Source organism: Lepisosteus oculatus, chromosome 13 (genome assembly GCF_040954835.1).
Source record: "Lepisosteus oculatus isolate fLepOcu1 chromosome 13, fLepOcu1.hap2, whole genome shotgun sequence".
NCBI classification, from domain to species: Eukaryota; Metazoa; Chordata; class Actinopteri; order Semionotiformes; family Lepisosteidae; genus Lepisosteus; species Lepisosteus oculatus.
Genome location: NC_090708.1, coordinates 20,856,550 through 20,878,024, shown reverse-complemented (window position 1 = coordinate 20,878,024; position 21,475 = coordinate 20,856,550). Strand labels below are relative to the sequence as shown.

General features: G+C 40.0%; 2 protein-coding genes across 15 annotated transcripts in view; one reads left to right on the top strand and one right to left on the bottom strand.

The window, feature by feature from the left end:
- Positions 1-4,327, top strand: part of egfem1 (EGF-like and EMI domain containing 1) — a 95,042-nt gene extending 90,715 nt beyond the window's left edge. Inside the window, exons 35-38 of the mRNA XM_015361489.2 lie at positions 219-347; positions 984-1,112; positions 1,528-1,656; positions 1,971-4,327. Of these exons, the coding sequence (XP_015216975.2) occupies positions 219-347; positions 984-1,112; positions 1,528-1,656; positions 1,971-2,053 (470 nt within the window). The 3' untranslated portion in view covers positions 2,054-4,327. The remainder of the gene's footprint in view (positions 1-218; positions 348-983; positions 1,113-1,527; positions 1,657-1,970) is intronic.
- Positions 4,328-13,149: 8,822 nt separating this feature from the next.
- The window catches only part of mecom (MDS1 and EVI1 complex locus), a 187,964-nt gene continuing 179,638 nt past the window's right edge, over positions 13,150-21,475 (bottom strand). For all 14 annotated transcript variants that reach the window (XM_015361735.2, XM_015361737.2, XM_069197396.1 and 11 more), the window contains 5 exons: positions 20,439-20,608; positions 19,667-19,811; positions 16,677-16,925; positions 15,851-16,034; positions 13,150-14,975 (listed from right to left, as the gene is read on the bottom strand). In XM_015361735.2, the coding sequence (XP_015217221.2) occupies positions 14,841-14,975; positions 15,851-16,034; positions 16,677-16,925; positions 19,667-19,811; positions 20,439-20,608 (883 nt within the window). In that variant the 3' untranslated portion in view covers positions 13,150-14,840. The remainder of the gene's footprint in view (positions 14,976-15,850; positions 16,035-16,676; positions 16,926-19,666; positions 19,812-20,438; positions 20,609-21,475) is intronic.

Below are 21,475 nucleotides of genomic sequence, written 5' to 3'. Positions count from 1 at the left end.
AGATCTCCCAGCTCCCAGAGAACCCAGCAGAAACACAATAGCCAAACCTCATTGCAATATAAAGATTATTTGAAATTGTAATTCTTACAACATGTGCTAGGTTTCCAGGAAAGATCGATGTGGGAGATGGAGGGATGATCGCACTGTAATTAAACTTTTAACAGTAAGCCCATTGTGCCCTGAGCAGGATTAGTTGATATTATTTTTCTTGATGTTAGGGTGCCCCTCTGGGTTTTTTGGCCTGAACTGCGCTCATCTCTGCGATTGTAAAAATGGTCTCCAATGTCACCCCGTCACTGGCCAGTGTATATGCCCTCCTGGCTTTTATGGACGTCAATGCCAGAAAGGTAAGTGCCTCTGAAAAACAGTGATCTCACTCTATTTCCCACTGTAGATGTACAGTTTTGTATAAACTCATATGAATGTTTACCACGGTGAATGGGCTTTCTGCATTTCCCATTGATTTGAATGTGCCTTTCGCCATGGTTTGCTTCACATTATGAAACACGCTGGACAATTCTAATGAACTCCTACCATAGCACCTCTTGTCTAGCACATAGTTCAGTGAACTACAATCCTGTGAAGGCATTATAGTGTTCTTTCACTAAGGCATGCCCTTTAACAGAAGCTATCCCATTCTTATACAGTACTTTGAATGACATAATTTCAAGAGGCTGAGATGTTTTCTTGCTTTTCGGGCATTAAAGCTAAATGTGTAGTAGGCCTGACAGAGTGTTTATTTTATGAAAAACAGGTGTCCTTCTACTTCTGGTACTTAGGTACTTAATGAATTCCTGGTGCATTTCCCTCTTTTGGCAGTCTTTCAGTTCTCCCTATAAAACAATTGTATATAATGGGAAGGATCAAGGCCTCGGCCTAACTAAGTTTGCCAATTCAGACAAATCCTGAAAACCATAAAGCTGACAGTGTGGGTAGGTTGGCTGGCTGGTGTTGAGAGACTGACTGCTGCTCTGGCTGTTCAGTTTGTGCACTGGGCAGGTATGGGGATACCTGCCAGCACCGCTGTGACTGTGAAGGAGCAGCTCCCTGCCACCATGTCACAGGGAAATGCTTTTGTCCTCCTGGAAGGACCGGAGACAAATGCGACAAAGGTAAGGACACCTTGACTCTAAGCCTAATGTGCAAAGTCCTTTACCAGGCTGGGCTGAATCTTTCCTTAAGCCATGGAAATGTACAGTTTTGACAATAAAGAAATGAATGAATTAATCTTCCCAGACAAATTTGCATTGTGGTAATCTTTGGCCTGTTTGGGAGTTTTGTGTTAGAATTTGATTTCTCAAGCACTCATCACAGTCAAATGAAAAAAAAAACACAACATTTTAGAGAGCTATTTTCAATCACTTGAATACTTCTGTTTAAAAAAGAATCTCTGCTGGCCTGGCTATTGAGTGATGTGCTGACATAGTGCTGTCTCGTAGGCCGTTCCTCCTCAGTGTGAGGCGCTCGCTTTCATTTTTTAAAACAAAATTCAATAAGTGCCCCGCGCAAAACTCCCCTTTCTCACAGAGTGTAGAAGCAATCGCTATGGACCGGGGTGCTCGCTGACCTGCCAGTGTGCTAACCAAGGACACTGTGACTCCCGCAGTGGGAGCTGCCTGTGTCCCTTCAGCTGGATCGGGCCCACGTGCACAGAAGGTAAAACACCCCCGACGGTCGCTGTTAGAACAGCTTGTGGTTAACAGGCATGGAAAGGTGCCTAACAAAGAGCAAAAGTAGACTTGAGCTCTAATCAGTCCAGATTCTAATGCTTTTCGCATCTTGGTCATCAGTCATTTCAAACGTGGAGAGTTATTTTAATCCTGTAGCTGCTGGGACCCAAACTGGAAATGGTCTGAGTGTTTTAAAGGAACCACTCCAGTATGTGCAGATGGGAATAATGGCTTTCCGCTAGTGGTGAACCAAAACTGTTACTGCTTCATTTTAATGTATGTTTTCTCTTCGTTTCCTAGGGGGACCCCTAGACCCCTTGTCTAACCAGAAATCCGGTGATCTGCAAGAAAAACAGCCTTCAAAGCATTTTTCAGAATCATAGTGCTTATGAAGTGGTTTAGAGAAACTAAACTCCTGATGGATTAATCATTGTGATAACAAACCAGGAACAACTTACAAGTAATGAAAGGATGGTGCTAATTCTCTTGACCGCGTACAGAACAGACCACACAATATCAGGCTACAGCATCCACCGGGAAAGCTGAGGAGTGGGTGCCTGTGATATTGTATGCTACACATACCATTTCCAGCACTCATAACAGACAGAGACACTTCATGTACACACGGCCTATGAATGTCCATTCCTCTTGGCCAAGTCCTTCTGTTCAAACATAAAAAAGCGGGAGCCACATTTTGAAAAAGAAACCCTATCCTTCCGTTTCTTACTACTTCATCCAAATATAGTGTCAATGGGGAGCTGGAGGCTATCCTGGCAAGAGAGGAGCACAATGGAGGGTATAACCAGGATAGGATCCCCGTCCCATCACAGGGCACACAAGCAGATACAACACACAGACACAACCATGCACTCACTCACATCATGACCACTTTCCCAGTAGCCATTTGACCAATCAGTATGTTTTTGGACTGTGGGATGAAACTAAAGCACCTGGACAAAACCCACACAAACTCCATGTACTGTAGATAGCACCCCTGGTGAAGAATTGAACTCGAGGCCCCAGCACAGTGGAGCAGCAAAAATAACCATTGCGCCATCATGCCACCTGAAAAGACACTCTTGACACCCAATCATCAATGGAAATTAATTACTGTATCGCAGGTAGCCATCACTCTTTGTTGCTTAAAACAGATTAAAAGAAATATCTTAATGGCAGTGTAAGCACTCTGCAGTATTAAACAAAATGGCTTCCGTCCGTAACTGGTTGTCAGTGGAAGCTGTTTAATGTCTGATACAGCACTTGAATAGATTCCTAACTTCTTGTATATTAACTAGTTAAGACTATGATTTTGTTATTTTATTTAAATGACAATATATATTTTTAATTTTCAGTCAATGAGAAGTATGTGTAGGGTGCCCTTATAGTATAAACATATGGTAAGTGCAAATGTTCTTGTCTGACTTGTCAGTTTGTTCATTTCATACTCTAGAATATTGCAATATGATATTTAAAGCAGGAGTGAAAATGCTAAGATGGCATTTAGTTTTTATAGATAACTTGAAACACATGAGTGAAGAACAGTTATGTTCTTTGGTGTGTAGAACAGAAACTACACCTGAGCCTGAAACAAGCCATCTTATACAGATTAAAATAGTTTCCATGTTTCATGTAGGAAGATGTCCTTTGATAATGAATGCTTGTGTCTGTATGGATGAAAGGTTGTTAATGGAATTTCTGTATTTTGTAAATATGTTATGCATTTAAGTTTGCTCTTATGTTAAAGATGGAAAATACCAAACGTGGTAAAAGTACAGTTTTGATGTTTTGCCAGTTCTGTTCAATATTTTCTGATGCTGCCATCATGTTTTGTGCATTCTTTAATGTGACTGACTTTCTAAAGCATACTCTAATTATCTTTTTTTATTGTACTATTCAGTTTTTATTGCTAAGACTTAACTTGGCATTTTATTCAGCTCTTATGCTACATTTCATGTACAGTATTTGAAAAAGTGAAAAACATTTTTGAACTCAGATAACTGAAAGCTTTAGCAATAACAGGCAACAGTCCTGGAATTGACCCGTCTGCCTGTTAATTTTGCTTTTTCTTATTTCAAGTGGTTTAATATTTCAGCAACCTTTGCAACAACCAACAATTTTAAAAGACAAACTGAAAGATATCTGTAGTGTTAAGCAGGTTTGAAACTTACTTGGGCAGATGAATTTGAATTTCACAGTGAATTTTATGCCAAATTAATTCATGTTTGAAATCTTTCCATTGTGCCTTTCAGGAAATTAGAATCTTGGTGTACTTTCCTCAAAATAAGACTTGTCCCTGTACTGTTCTTCAGAAAGCATATGCTGTTATTTTGTAAGGGCATCTTTCTTTATTTGAACTTTTAGCCTCTTGGTAAACTGAATTCAAATTTCCCCTTAGCAGCAGAGGAATTTTATGTGTATCTTGCCCACAGAGGAATTCAAGACCTTCATCTGCTTTTTCTCACAGAGCGTTTTTCTCTTTTTTGGGGATAAAATGTCTGATATTCAGTGTTTTTGGAACTCTCAGGACTTTTGTCAGAACAGTACCTGAAATCTGTACTGAAAATGTAATTAGTGTTATTTTTTTAAAAGGAAACATTTTGGTAATACATGGCATGTGTTGATTCATAACAAATGACAAAATAAAATGGTCACGGCCATTTGGTTTCTGTTTCTCAGACAATAAGAGCTTTACAAACATGACAAATGCAAGGAAAAATAAACATGGAAACATCTTTTGGATATGGAAAACCTCATAAAAGTAACATTTGTCCTCATAAAAATGAAATATGTCTTAAAATTCTTGCATTCCTCACACTCTGTTGGAATGCGAGTTAAGATGTATCACCTAAACAAATCCTTTTTTCTAACCACCTTATCCAACACAGGGTCATGAGAGAGCCTATCCCTGCAACTAACAGACGCAAGCAGGGAAAACCCTGGATGGGACACTAAACTGCAGGACCACACAAATAATACCTTATACTTATATAGCGCTTTTCTGGAAACCACTCAAAGTGTTTTACAGGTAATGGGGACTCCCCCCCAGCACCACCAGTGTGTAGCTCCACCTGGATGATGCAACAGCAGCCATAGTGCACACAATACACTCATCATACATCAACTTTCAGTGGAAAGGAGAACAGAGTGATAAAGCCAATTCCTAGCCTAAAGGGATTATTAGGAAGCCATGATTGGTAAAGGCCAATGGGAATTTTGGCCAGGATACCAGGGTAACACCCTAACTCTTTTTGAGAAACACCCTGGTATTTTAATGACTGCAGAGAGTTAGGACCTCGGTTTACACCTCATCTGAAGTACAGCTTGTTTTTACAGTATAGTATGGCCATCACTATACTCGGGCATTAGGACCCACATAGACTGCAGGTCAAGAGTACCCCCTGCTGGCCCCACTAACACCACTTCCAGCAGCAACCTTAGTTTTTCCCAGGAGGTCTCCCATCCAGGTACTGACCAGGCTCACACCTGCTGAGCTCCAGTGGGCTGCCAGTTTGAGTTGCAGGGTGATATGGCTGCTGGTAATACATACACACTCATGCCAGGTTCATTTTTACCAGAAGCCAACTAACCTGCTAGCATGTCTTTGGACTGTCAGAAGTTATCATAGCACCCAGAGGAAATCCATGCAAACACAGGGAGAACATACAAACTCCATGCAGATAGCACCCCAGGAAGTGAACCCAGGACCCCAGCACTGTGAGGCATCAATGCTAACCACTGCACCATTGTGCTCACCTAAACCTCTGATTCTTAAACCAGGTTCTCGGTCCTCTATTTCTGCCGATTTTTATTCCAACTGAGCTCTAATCTTCATAATGACCTTTATTTGCTCTGCTTGCTTGTTGAAATGTACACACCCATTTCTTCATTCTGTCATTGGTTTAAAAAATGTTAAACTTTAGCATATTAATCCAACAACTTTAGCATAGATCACTATGATAGATCAATGTTGAAAGAGACTGTTCAAAAGGCAATATTGCCCATGTGCTTCATGGTGAAGTCACAATAACCTTTTCAGTCTTTATCACATCTATTTTGTTTTTATACCAATTGTGTAGGTATTTATCGATGGCCAGAAAGAAAGCAGAAGGCTACAAAGCTAGTCAACAAAACTAATTACCTGATTCAATTGCAGACAAAATCAGATACTGTTGCTGCAATTGCTGCAGGTAGAATCAAGGCTTAAACTAAAAAAGCCTTAATGAGAATTTATGCTCAAGGGCTATGGACCTTTGCTCCTTACTTATGCTTCCTTTGCTGGATGCAATTCATCTCTTTATTACTATAACAGCTTTCTTACTGGGATATCTAGAGTACTGAGTTACAATACAGTAGGTCCACAATTCTGCAGTGAGCTAAGAAACAATTCTGCATCACTGCCATCTTCTGTAAATTACACTGACTCCTCCTGACATTTAAAGTGGGTTTCAGGTTCCTCCTGCTCCTTTATTGTTATTGCCTATTGGATGAACACAGACAGATTCATGATCCAAAATCTTCCAATTCATGCTTCTTACTCTACTGAAGGCCAGCCCCCATACAATGTGCAAAATGAGCAGTCTTGTGTGTAGATCCATGGCTGTCGAGCACACCTTCCAAATCTATTAGACTCTCTGTGACTGCTGCTTTTAGAACGTCCTAATCTTTTCATTAGAGATTTTAGTTTTTAGCTTTCCTGGGCCAGTTTGCTGAGATTTCCTTTTTACCTCTTTGGCAGAGCTAATGGTGGGGTCTCCTAATGACCTTTTTAAGTAGGTCAGTCTAGGAAAATCAGACACAGACACATCAGTAAAGGAAAAAAAAAACAGTGCTCTTTATCTATAGTGTGAAGAGAATAAGCCAAAAACAAAACAAGGTCTAGCTCTGCCTTTTGAGCTCTAACTGCACTTTTTCAGCCCTTCCTTATAAACAAGTAGCTGGGTGGTTAAGCTGCTTACCAGGTTCACAATGAGGTCTCCTCAAAAATTCTTCTCAAAACTCTTGCCCAAGCTTCAATCTCACACCAAGATTCTTTAACAAAAACTCACGTTTCATGAGCCTGACTCCAGGGCAGTACATAACTTAGGCTGCAAATGCTTTCCCAACCAGCACATGTCCACAGCCAACCTGGAACCCCTCTCCCTTTCTGGTTTTGAATGTCAACCAACCAATTGTCTTCCTTCTATTGGTCAGGTGACAGAGGACATCCTACAATGGGTTGACCCATTGCTCTCTGGGGAATGTGGTTCAGACAGTGATTTCCATCTTTTCTGGACCTATTGTGCTCTCACACTTCCTATTACTTTATTTATATGTCTGTACTATTGTACAGCTCTCTGAAAAGTGCTCAGAAATGACAAAAATACAAAAATCATATTTTTATAAAACAGGAATCCTATATCTTACATTTTGCTACATTAACTGTACATACTGTATGTCTTTATGGCCTTTACATTTTATTCTTCTGTATAAATGCCATTAATATTATTTGACCAATTTGATGTATATATTACATGCTGAAATGCAAGCAATTTGTCTTGGAAAAAAGTGGCAATATTTGCAGAGAACTACTGCCAGAAAGCAAGCTAATCATGACGGATTGAAGCTGCACACATTCTCCATGAATTGTGACAAGCAACAGATGTTCTTTAATAATGTTTATCACAGAGACCTTCATCCCTGGACAGGACACACCTGTTTCCATTCAAACAGAACCAAAAGGGCAGTACTTTGATGACAGCTCTGGGTGGTCACTCCACTTTATCTTAGGTAACCACTGTTAAGAAAAATTAAGTATCTTTAGTACTTTTTTCCTAAATGCCCAAGACAGGCCTTTATAAATCCACGACAAAGACCGATTTGTGTGCAAAGATGTGTAATTTCTTGTCTAAGTCTTGATCCTAATACCATTGCTTTTGAAACAGTGCAGACGAAGCCAGAGCAGATCACAAATCTGTTAAACGTATCCTTGTTCTATTGCTTTGGCTTCTTATTGTCAAGAAAACAAAAACTGCATATCTTCTGCTTTGAGTAGAGAGTCCAGAAAAGCACTATAAGTGTAATTAATCATTAAATGATTCTTCACCCCTGGGTAGGGCATAAAGAGCTACTGTAAAAGACGTAACATTTTAAAGTGGTAGAGACCTCTCTATGAAATTATGTCACAAAAAATATTGTTATACGTTGAATTCTGCTAATGAATTGGAATTATGTGGCAATTCTGGCATTTCTACCTCCCTAATCACCACCCTGCCAGTCTGTCAGCTTAGTTGGCCATATTTAAGTGGTCATATTTATTCTCATTGACAGAAACCCTTCAGGCTCCTGGCGTTTTCATTGGTCCCCTCTCAGAAGTCTGCAGGTTCTTGTGTTTCACTCTTCTTCTCTTGGGGTTTCACTCACATCTTTCATTAACTCAAACCACTTCACTAATATAGTCAGGCAGTAAAGTACTGTATGTTACCCAACCCACCCAGTCACTAAACCATAGGCTTTTTCTTCATTAGTCACTCAACTCATCCTCATTTGTATGCTTTTCATAAACAGCCAGCCACTCTTTTCAATTCAAGCTGTACTGGCTGATCCTGTTTAGCCAGGGACACCTCCGTCTTCATTTTACTTTTGCCCCTGACACAGCAGAATTGTTATTCTGTAATACGTCCCTCACTCTAAGACTGCCTGCTGGTAGTAAGCACTCAGGACTCCAACCTTCAGCTGTGCCATCTGGACTCCCTCTCTCAGATGTTACACTTCTACCTTACCATGTAATGTCACCTGGAGGAGTGGGACAACACTGCCCACTTTAGGTGGCCTATCCTGTTCCTTGGCAGCATACTTCAACCTCTTTGAGCCTGGCAAACAAACCTCCCAACACAGCCCACCTGTCCAACCCTTTTGATGTCCCTCTGTATAGCTGAATTTTATACACATCCCTCACTTACTGACTCAATCTCACAAGCTTTCAAAACAGACCAATTCATTGCTACTGAACACTCCCACTGGAGTCTAGACACTGGCTATAACCCACTTCCTCCTGGCTGTCCTTTTATACACCTTCCAACTAACCCAGAAGAGCAGCCAATTCCACACAGAGCCACACATATCTGCTCCTCTCCCTCATGTGGAATCTCAATCCCTGTTGAAAGCAATTAATGCAGGTGTATCCCATTTTCTCCTGCCTTTTCTTTTTAATGGCTGTCTTTCTACAAAATCACTCTTCTCAGTCCCTCAGATTATTGATATGAGCTTTTTCTCTTTTAATAATTTTAATCATTTAATTAAGATCAAATTTGCAGTGATGCTCCATTAAACAGTAATAATACATTTAAGAAATACCTCAGTTCATTAAAAAAAAATAATATTTAAAAGTTCAGATTTCCCAGATAATCCTCTCTGATATTCAGCTCTTGTTTAATAGTACTAATTGACCTAATTGACTAACTGACTAATTGACCCTACTAAATTTAGTCTAGAAATCTTCTGCCTAAAATTGTATCATTTTCATGTAAACACACTATTTAAATTCATTTGTTTTGATGTTATGATCTTTATCAGTTCTTTGGTGGTGTTCATTTGTTAAAGTTTGTACTTCTTTGACATAAAAATCTAAAACATACATATCTCAAGCATTTCAAGAACACTGTCAATTCATTAGTGGGAGGAGAAGTTTTTTTACATTTCCTGAAAGCTGGTATTTTTTTACAGTCAGAGGAAACTGGAACCTTTGGTTGGAAGCACATAAAAGGAGATTTTCAAGGACATTACCTGGAGAAATGCTGAGTTAGGGTGAGAAAAGGCATACAAAATCAAATTATTAATACAACATCAATATATACAACCACTGCTAAAGTTTCAGCAATGAGACCTTTAACCTCACTGAGACTCCCATGATGACAACGGACTGATGGAATTGCAGGGAGTCCTAGGCTGCCCTCGGGATTAGCCAATCACCTGTTGCTCAAGAGCAGAGTACAATCAGAATTTGGCCGTGAGATGGGCCACCTACAGCCCTGCTAGAAGGCACCCTGAACATGATCCTCTGGCTGTCCCTCCTAGGGTAGATATTGTACTAACAGGAAAATGGGCATTCTCCTGCTGCCCTGTTTTAAAATAACGTGGTCACCATTCTTACCTGCTATCGTAGTTCGCCATGTCCGCCATGTCCGTCCGTATATTTTTAACTGCTAACGATTTGCTGACTAGCCTTTAGAATAAAACTTTGTATTTTATATGGGCTTTATTTTGGCATCTCATCTTGTTTTAGAATGCTGTTGCCCCCGAATTAGCACTTCAGCACTGTAAAGTCAAAATGTATTTTTATATGTTGTAGTTTTTTTATTAATAAGTATTCAAATTTATAAAATACAGCGTTTATAAATTTAAAATAATTCAAAGATGGTGTTGCATTGATTTTATTAGATGTAATTTTTGCTGTAACCACCAGATGGCAACAAGTGAAAATAATTTGAACGTTCACATAATTCATAGTTAACTACAAATGCCTGATCATTCATCAACAAGGTAACGTTAAATAGGATTTATAAACCGCACTCCAGTTAAATAAAGATTTATAAACTACACTCTAGTTAAAGTATTAGTCTCAACTGTTACATAAACAATTTAAGTATACTTTAAATTCTGAAGTACGGATTTAAAAACATTTTATAGTTAAAGCAATTTTGAACATGACAAACAGAATGAAAAATAATTCCTTTCTATAGTGATACATTTCGGTGCCTATAGAGCACTTTTTGTGAGCAAATATAAACACTTTATTCTTTCATTTTATTCTTCAATGATCCCCCCTAGAGTGCACCAAAGAGATAAACACAAAAATTGTATATTAACAAAGAAAGTGTAGTTCGTTAGATGCACACTTAGAATGTTCTAGAAAGAAACAGTTTTTTTTTAATTTTCTCAAAATTTGGTGTTTTTCAAGAAAACCTGCAAGCACTAATCCCGCAGTGTCTATTTCAAAAGAGAATAGAAAACAGATGCACTTAAACATTAAGTCATTTCAAGTTTAACCTTCTTGGAAAGACAAAAAAAAAGTTGTAATGCATTTCTTATAAAGTTACTTTGAGATGTTATCAAGAAATAATCAGTACCTTTTCTATTCAACGATTGTTCCAGTTCTTTTTTACAGGTTATACCGCCCCCTGGCGATTTTTTCCATACAAATCGTAGTTACGTTTAAAAAAAGACTTCTGGATTGATTCATTGCAAGTTAATTTATATACAATGAATCTTTTACTGGTGAGGACAATGTACACTTATATAACAAGCTGTGTTTACACACCATCTCCGTAAGTTATGAAAGTTGGAGTTCATAAAAGAAGACAGTAAAGGTGTCTACAGGTAGAGGGCAAGGGGAAGGATGAGGGGTCTTTCTAATGGCATTAAAACCCTCATCTCTGGCACTTTTTAATATACCCAAGCATGAGTCAGTCATAAGGGCCATCACAGATCATTCAAAAGTACCCACACTGTGTGGGTGCCAAGTCAGTCCCATAAAGTGCAGCTGCTTTATTTCTGATGAATATGGTTGGAGTATTGTATCTGGTGACAGATGTTTCAATATGTGCTACAACACATGTGGCAGGCAACTGGTAGCACTGAGTATCAGCACTGTAATGACACCTAATTTATTCTGACCAGATGCCAGCTCCACTATTAGCTAATGCATCGGGGCTTCAGACCCTTTAAGCTCTGTCCTCTGGCGAATTCGAAAGCTAGATTATTCAGCCCCACCCTGTAAACTACAATTAAAAATTCCACTTTCAATTCCAAGATTTCCCATTCAACACTTGTAAAAAAATCAAAAAGACAGCCTTTACACAAAAGGCAAGCTTGCGTCCAACAAAGGGCCAGCTGCTAATTGTTTGACTTAATGAAGCTAATTAATTTGCCCCAACTGCATTTTACATAAATGAAATAGTCCGATCAGGCTACATGCTTTAATCTATATTGATCGAATTTACTGGTAGTAATTAGTCAGCTGCCCAGCTGTCAGCCTGCGCTTTTCTTACCTATTATCTCCTGCTTTCCCTAGTCACCACGGTAAGCTGTGAAGTCTTGTACCTGAAATTTCTTAGAATGCGAAATAGGGATGAATTTTAGATTGCTGGCTGAGAAACTCTCGTGTCAAAACAGGGGGCCACAATTCAACATACAAAACAAAAAGAGTTTAAAAAGCCAATAGGCAAAAGAGGAGGTCATGGTTTATTCTGAATTCTACACTCTGTGATCTGAAATAAAAGCAAAATGTTAGAGAATGGCTCTTTGTATTGCACTTCTTACTTGCATGTCATCATTGGACGAGCTGTTGTCCTGGATATTCTGTATGACATGGGAAAACTGTACTCAATACAGCAAATGACTTTTTTTCAAGTGAAACGAAAAAAAAAAACTACTGGCGATTAAACATTTAGCTATTATAGGAAACTGCTGACAGCAGATGCAAGCCAGCAGTGTCTATACAGGGAACCTGTTGACCCTCTGCCTTTGAGCAGCCAGATGTTAATGAGCCATGCTGTATCTTCAGCTGAAGCCCATTTCTGCACGATTATCACCTACGGTGAATCCCAGCTTTGCGTTTCTTCTTACAGCTGACCTAATCAAATCCGCGCTGCCTGCTGGGCTGGGCAAAATGACGGGCATAAAGCTAGCCATGTTGGAGAGATCCATGACATCATTTAAGATTTAAAAAGTGGCCTTGCGGGCAAGGCTTCTTGGGTCTTTTTTCCACTGACACTGCCATCACACTGACAATGCAGGCTGCTTTTGTTTGTGTTTCATTATTTTCTAGGAAGACAATGCCCGCCCACATGCTACCAGAGTGACACAACCATTCCTTTGGAGTTGTGGAGTCAATGTCTTTGATTGGCCTCCAGGATCCAAACCCTATTGAGCACTTGAGCGATGAGCTAGGTCATCACATTCACCAACCTCATCCATCACCAGCAAAATGTTACAGAACCCTCCACTGCTGTTCTGGCAAACAGAGGCAGCATTCCTCCAGAAATGGCCCTCAGCCTCCCCAGTACATACAATCCTGGTTTAATGAATATAATGAGAACAAAGGGACAAACTTCACTTTGACATTCCATTAGCTTTTGAACAACTTGCAAATCCTAGTGGGCTTTGCTTCCAAAAAAACATCGATTTACACCAACAAGGGTTGTTAAAGCAAACAGTTGCTTTCACTAAATCAAGGGGAAGAAAAAAATACTTCTACCCATACGGCTAGTTTATTACATGCATTTTTTTTAAAAAGCAGAAAACCTCTGTTACTGCTTTACACTGCATTTGCAGAGAAACACTGTGTATCAGTCAGCAGGGATACTATAGTAATGTTGTGCTAGGCTGTTTCACAAAACAATTTACGGCTTTTCGTAATTCCGAATGCTCTTTTTGCTTAATGATAAATCAGGAATTCTACCAGAGGCCCAGACAGCAGATAAAAGCCAAAGAAAACTGCACAGTCAGCCCACATTTGTAGTCCTTTATTTCTTTTAATTGCTCCTCCCATAGTATTGTATTGAAATGCATTACAGTTACATTGTACAAAGCATTAAAACAAAGTACCTCAACTTGCTGATTATTTTAAAATGAGATTATAAACAAAACAACACAAAGAAACCTGGTCCCTCATCACAGGGAAAAAATAAACGCATATAATCTGTTATTTTATTATAGGTTTGGCACACTTCATTTTACAAAGAGGATTAACATGAACAGAACATCACACAAGCTTGCAGACAACCAGTAGAAAAAAAAATTAGGTACAGTTCTAATCAGAAGAATCATGCTGTTATGAAGAAATAATACCTGCTATTTTTTATTTTTTACAATTGAATCAGTAAATCGTAATACAAAAACCCTAATATCTATTTAATCAACCAGTCTCAATAAAAGAATAAAGAGCGAAATGAAATGTTTAATACTATCTGGCACTCATATATATTCTACAAACCCCATTTACTTATGAATTAGGCCCACCGAAGATATCATCTTTGGGTGGATTGGAACAGTGCTATTCAGTAAACAAACTACAGTTTGTCAAGAAATAAATACAATTCTGAACATACGCAGCAACGACAATAAAAGAAAACATGATTGTCTAAAAATCAAACAAAAATGGAAAACAAAGTAGCTAACAACTACCATTAAGACTATTTAGTGGTATCTTTGAAAAAAAATGCTTTTGACTTGAATGGACCCTTAATTGAGTGACAGGCTTCAGCACTTGTAATTCATTGCATTCTGCAAAAAATTAACAAGTCGTGGTTTTCCATTAAAAAAAACAATCTTACACAGATGAACTACACAATGATACAATGGAATACAAAACAGAACCTTTTTTTTTTCCTAATAATTGTAGACAGTGCTTAAATTGTGCAAGAACACACAACAATGTCATTTCTTTACTTATCATACAGGGATTTATCTTCTCAAACGTCTTGTTTTAATGGAATCGGCTTGCAGTCCATTGGTATTGCACTGCATACCAAGTTGCCTGACTCTTCACCCTAAACCTGTTTTTTCCAGCAATGAGAGGTGAAGAAACTTCAGGCACGTTTTTTTATTTCACTCCTCGGAAAACAACTAAAAAAAAAAGTTTACCCTTCAGCAGGTCTATGCCTCTGCGCTGTGCCAGAGCTTTTTGCATATGTAGAGCTACAGTCCTCGTAAAGGTTAAAGGGTATTACACTTGAAATGCACAAAAATATATATGTATATAAATGGAACAAATGCCTTCCTACCACTGTTCTTTACTGTACACATCGGATTGGATCCACGTGCTCCTATTGGCACATACCCCCTTGCCAAATCGCTAGGAAATGGAAGACTCAAAGCTTGGCAGGTTTTGTGAACACGCTCTACGAAACTGCTTTAATCTCACATTGATCTTTGAAACCAGCAGCTGCCCTTGCTGTGCAAAACGGAAACTTGACAGAATAAATACAGTTATTATTATCATTATTATTATTTAATCAATTTAAGGTCACAATGCTGCTTCTTCTCTTTTTCTTTCTTTTTCTTTTTAAGTTTTGGAGCGGGGTGACCCTGGAAGTGGGTAAGGCAATCTGCTCAGCAGTCTTTAAATAGTCCCGTGTGAAAGGTCAGGGCGAGAAAGTGGACTTGGTCCCATTCCGTTCAGGTCCGGAGGCGTCATACGTGGCTGAGGGACTGGAGGGCGCTGGACTCGGCCGCAGCCCTGGCCATGCTGTGCCACATGTTGGCGGGAGTGTGAGTGGGGGGGTGCAGGGCATCCTTGTCTGCCAGTGACAGCATCATGGCGTACGCCTGGGGGGAGAGGGGTGATTAATTAGCCGGGCTCCGGCCACCCTGGCGTCTGAGCAGGCTCGATCCTCACGTTTAAAAACAGTCACTTCACCTCAGTGATGCGGGGTGGGAAGAGACAACCACATGGATTTTACCAGCAATCAAATCTAATGCATGAGCAAACACCAGCAAGTGATGTAATGTTTCCTTTATTTTGCTTGAATTAGAGATATCCGATAGGCATAGGATTCTAAGGACACAAAGTGCTTTAGGTGGACCAAAGTCAGAGATAAAAAACTACTGCACAGGTGTCTTGTCCAGTGTGTAATCTGCTTTGCACCTTGTGTCAGACTGGTGTCCTGTCCAGAGTGTGGTCCTTCTCTGTGCCCTGTGCTGAACTGGTTTCCTGTCCAGCGTTTATCCTGCTCTGTGCCCTGTGATGGACTGGCGTCCTGTCCAGCGTTTATCCTGCTCTGTGCCCTGTGATGGACTGGCGTCCTGTCCAGCGGTTACCCTGCTCTGTGTCCTGTGATGGACTGGCGTCCTCTCCAGCGTTTTACCCTGCTCTGTGCCCTATGATGAACTGGTGTCCTGTCCAGGGTGTGGTCCTGCTCTCTGTCCTGTGATGGACTGGCATCCTATCCAGTGTTTACCCTGCTCTGTGCCCTGTGATGAACTGGTGTCCTGTCCAGGGTGTGGTCCTACGTTGTGCTCTGTGCTTCTGGAATAGGGCTTTCGCTGCTTTGAAATGTACCAGGAATTTATGACTTTCTGATCATGGACGGATGTATTTGCTTTTAAAATAAAGCTGCAAATCCAGGCTGCCTGCCTTAAGACACATACTGTGTTATGCTTTTATGACTCTATCGGGTCTTCACTGGTCTTCGTAACCTTACCTGTGATTTCGACTTCCTGTACAGTGGCTGTTTGATGGCTTCTGGCAGGTGGGCGGCACTGAAAGCTGCGATTTCAGCATCGTTGTACTCGTTCTCTTCCATCTTGCGCATGTCTGTGAAGTGCCTGATGTGGTCCAGAGCAGAAAACCCACTTTTGTCTTCCTCCTCCTCCTCCTCTTTATACCTGTCAAAGAAGACCAGTCAGTCCGTGAACACTCATACACCACCAGGGGCAGAACAGCTGGCTGATAACCAGTGACACAGTGACGCAAGGTTCTGTGGGCCGATTTCCAAGATCCCCTGCATCTTCCCATTGCTATTTGCAGATATAAAGCATGAACAATTAGAATATTAAAGTCTAATTCCCTAAGCCTTACATATAAATGCATTACAAATCCCCCGTTTATTCTCAATACACGTAGGACAGATTCAATTTAATTATTAGTTTTCTTCTTTAGTCCTGATAGTTTAGCATAGCCTCCTGTTGATCAACTCCGCTGGCCACTATGATGGCAGCCTGGAGCTAACTGGGGAGTCCCCTGACAGGCCTTCTCTCGAGCCCACTGCCAGCTGTGAGCTACACACTGCCTTAAAAAGACAGCTAGTGGCAACTGCAGGAGCAAAGGCCCTCTCTCTGAAAAAACTGCAGGTTTCTAAGGCAACGTAGAAAATCTGAGTTGAAAATCTCTGGAGCCCTTACTTTCTTTTATTTTATTATTAAGGGAGTCCCTACCTTGCCTTTGTGATTAAAAGCTAAGCACTCATTTAGTACTGATAGGCTAATACTGATTTTGAGAAAAGAAATACTCATGGGCATTTAAAATACCTTCTAGGGGATGTCTTGCAGTTCAGTGCCAGGTCATTGGGTCCCTCAAAGTCAATGTCATCATGGATGATGTCATCGTCCATGTTGCCTGGCAGTGGCTCGTCCCCAGATTTGCCTGCAGTGTCGCTCTGCTCTTCCTCCTCCTCCTCTTCCACCCCAAGGTCGTCCTCTACTTCCTCCTCCTCCAGGTCACGGGACTCCTGACTGGGCAGCGGCCCCTTCTCCTCTTCAAACTGGCTTCCATTAAGTCTGGTCGGAGAACATAAAACACCCTTAAGCCCATGGAAAAATAATCCTTCTCGCACAAGTAAAAAGATGGCAGTTTGTTTTTAATAAAAAGCATACACTTAAATATGATATTCTAATTTTAGCACTTAGGAAAGTGATGGACGGATAATATTTTTTATTATTCATGTACTGTATTTGATGATTTAAAAGAATGTTATATACTTCCACTGGTCTAGGCCCCCTTTTGTTTTATTATTAAGGCTAATTAATTAACTATGGTTTTGAGATAAAAATGAATAATTTTATATTACTGGTTTCAAGAAAAATGGAAACAATATAACTCAGCGTACTTGAAGTAATTACTTTATGATATAGCTGGAAGCAGTCTTCCTTCTTTCAAGTGTGACTTAAGACTCAAGGTTAATGTGCAGTGCATGAACTGAATATGTTCCGAGAGCTACACTCCAGTCTCGGCACTCAGGTCCCTGCAGTGGTTCTTTTTTTAGCAGTGAGATCACTATTTAAGACTCTCGGAGTAATAATGAAGTTCAGGTTCTTGCACCGCGCCTCTCGAAATCTCAGTGCGTTTCAGACGAAAACACCGCCACCAGCCAACAAACCACATACATCATTTTGCTGTTGAAAAGCTGCACTTATTTAATTCTTTCACTGTTGTGTCGGAGCAGTGGAGTCTGGGCCAAAGTGAAAAATGGAAAACTCAAGAAGTCGCAGCCCTAGAGAACCGGAATCCTGTTTGTCATCACAAGCTGAAGCCTTCTGGACAGAAGGGTGGTCAGCAAATAGCTTCAGTACTTACTTTGCTTGGGTTTGTGTTGTTTATTTTTCTATTATCTAGAATTCATCTAATAGGCAAAATATTTAGCTGACAGCCCCATTTGGTTTAAGAGTTATGAGAGCAGTGCCAACCAGCCCATTTCCTAGTCCCTTAGGAACACACCACAGCTATCAAAACTCACAGTGACTTAATCTATCTACTGTCTCAGTTCTACAGGAAACCACTATTTGTTAAATCATCTGAAACCACATTAGGACTGAATCACTAATTATGGTCCTAGCCATCTATCGTCAGCTCTAAAAAATGCCCTTTTTGGTACACAAAGTCCAACTGCAACAATCCCCCTCCCCCCCCCCCCGCTCCCCTTCCCTTTAACATCCCTACCACAGAAACGAAGAAAAAAATCATCACAATTATCCTTCAGATTAGAATACCCATGAAACCAGGAAATGATCTATTTGAAACAGAAAAGCTGAGTTTGCAATGACTCGAAAAGTCTTTACTGCAAAGGAAGAAAGAATAATTGCCAAAAATAAAGTCACACAATGCAAATCTTGGCCATCTTTTATCTAAAACGTGATTATAATAGGACTTGGAGAGACATGAAACCTCACTTAGCTTGGGGTCAGACTGCCAGCCTAGTAGTTGTCCCGTACCAAGATTGTCAAGGATCGTGGAGAAATGGACTTGAACCAAACTCTCCAAAGCTCAATGATTAAGAAAACAGATTTGCTAATTATGCTTTCAAATGTGGTAATTTGCTGGGGATAAAATATCTATCAAAAGCAGTCAGAAGTGCATGGCTTTGAAAGGAAACACTGGCCAACCTCTTGACCTTGTCTTTTTACCATCTTCCTGTCGTGATACATGTTGAGGCCAGATGTTGCACAAAAGCACCAATCACACAACAGAGAGGAAAAAAATGCATGTTTAACTATAATTTATTTAATCAATTTTCTTCATGCATTTCTGATGTTTACATCACTATACCAAAATAAATATCAAAAGAACCTTATGAGATTTCTATCAGTTTAATCTTTTTGATCTGCCACATAGGCGTGCAAAATGTGGACTACAAAATTATGCAGAAAATGCTGCCCCCTTTATCAAGAAGTTCATCAAGCTTTCAAAATTTCACATAATTTAGGCAAGATCAAAATATATATATATATTTATTTTTCCTTGTTTGAACAAGACTCAATAGTTATAAAAATTGTCTGCACATTTCCAAATGTTGCAATCATCTGAACTGTCTTAAATTGTGATTGTCTAAAATTTCCTCGGGCAACAATCTAATTAAAAAAAAGTATGAACAGCATAAAAAATGCTCTGGCCCGGCTGTTCATTATTCTGTGATGTTTGCATATAAATACTACACTACTGTAGCCCATAGTGCTAAATATTTGCATTGGAGAAGGTTTTGGTATGTCTCCTGTTTTGCAGGGGCTTGTACAGTACCTTTACATGCCATACAGATAAATCTCTCTTGAACAGCATCAGTAGCCATCACAAAATGATCTAATGACAAAGTGCCTATATTGCTTAGACAGAAAAAAATATTATCTATAGCTGCTATGCCTAGCAAAAGCCTATCCGCCTGGGTGGTCAGCTGACTAAAGACAAGATATTTGTATTCTAGACTTTACCGCGTGATCCGAGTGTGACCAATATGGAGAGACAGACATATTCCTAGCAGGGCTATAGCATTGTCCTTCGCAGCATACTGAGACAGGGAAATTCATACACCGGGAAGATAAAAACTATACAAACATCCTCTGTATTGCTGGAATGTGGTAAGGTTTGAAAGCATTTCTCTTGTTTAAAGAAATAATACCACATAAGAAAACAACATGGCTCACCCTCTGAGTAAACTTATGCCTGAAATACTTATGGCACAGAAAGCTGAAGGTCACAGGCTTGTTTAGCTACACACACGGTAGAGTAGGTTACAAGAAGAGATAGTCACCCTTCTTCTGAATGGCCGGGGGAACGGTGGTTCTGGCTCGTATTGCCGATGAAGTTCCGTATCTCGTTGAAGTAAGAGTCCTCTTTGTCATCCAGTATAGCGCTGCTGCTGTCCAGTTCTGACTGAGGTGAGGACATGGCAGTACCTTGAAAAATGAAAGGCACATACTATTTAGCTATCTTACCTAGCAAAATTAAGAAAGCAAGAGGATCCTGGCATTGGCAGGCCAGGACAGAGCTGAATTTCAAACACATAATTTGAGCCATCTTCCCGAATGTCAGATTCCTTTTTGGCAGTACCAGGAGATTTGAGGCTTCAGGATTTCTCCCATGACACACAGAGACAGACCTATTCCAATCAAGTGTTATAGTATCCTAGTGGTTGTCCTCCGCGGCATAGTGAGATTTTAAACATTGAGATGATAAAATCTATACAAGCACTGTTTGAGGCTTCAATAAGAAAACTGCAAAAGGGTCCATTGCGACCGAACTGCTAGAAGGTCCTGGGATCAATTTTGGATGTTGGGAGCTCACAGATATTGCTTTGCCTTACCCATGGTTCTATGGGATTTCTTCATAGAACAAGTAAGACCGGTTTGATCGAAATTTTCAAATGCCCATACCGGAGTCCAGTCCCTATCTGTTCCCCATAAGGAAGGGAGCTCCTCTCCCTTCTTAAGAACAGTTCGGGTGCTGGCCCATGGCCAGAATTGAGATTGGCAGCACGTGTACTCGTCTTCATCTACTTCCAAAGCTCTACTTAAAAATCTCACCTGACAAGTTGCCATTCTCGTGCTTCTTCAGATGCCTGTCCAGGTTGGTCTGCTGACCGAAGCACCGGTCACACAGGTGGCACTTGAAGGGCTTTTCCTTGTTGTGGATGTTACGGATGTGCCGTTGTAGGTTGGAGGAGATGCTGAAGGAACGGTCGCAGTATTTACACCTGGGAAAGAAGGAGTGTCGCAGCTGAGTGGTAAAGCTCAACGTGGCTTCCATTAGCACCTCCTACATTTAAACTCTGCTGGATGTGTATAAAAATGCAGTTTTAATGAAGGACACCATTCAATACAGTTTATGGACATTGGGGCTCACCTAGTTAAGAAGGATCAAGGAAATTTGGATTTGTTTTTCATGGACTTTTTATCAAGGAATACAAATATTTTCATATTTGTGTTGTTTGTTCTCTTTGACAATGCAAAGTAGACAAAAAGATTGACTGAATAAATGAAGACCATAGTCCATTGATAGTAAAGCTGTCAGTGACTCTGTAATACTAACACTGTTTTTCTTTCCCTACCTGAATTACATATAACTCGACGTTCCCGGTCTATTAAGTTATTTACAACAAGACAAAAAATGGGTATTCTCAAGACACACATCTCTCTGTGTTGTCTTGTGTTTTTGTTTAAATGTAATTTCATAATTAGCCGGCCTACATTTATCCCTAATTGGCTGCTCTTAATGTTCACACAGATGTGATTAATGAGCATTTCAAGGTAGAAAGCTGATTGTTTCATGTCCTGCCAATGCAATAAAATTAAATTCTTTTCTTACAAAATAAGCATGCAACAAATTTGTTCTAACCCTCTAAAATTAGACAGAAAGCCAAGTTTTTCCATGCAAAATTATACACAATGATTACATCTTTTCTTCTGCTAGAATTAGCTTGCTCGATTGCCTGTCCCAGAGGAAAGTCTGTTATCTTCCAAAAAAATTGCAATAAACAGTACAAATCTTTATTTCTCTGCCAACGTGTGCAGTTTAGTCTATCACACTGGTACCAGAGGCATCAATTTTCATACCCTATAGT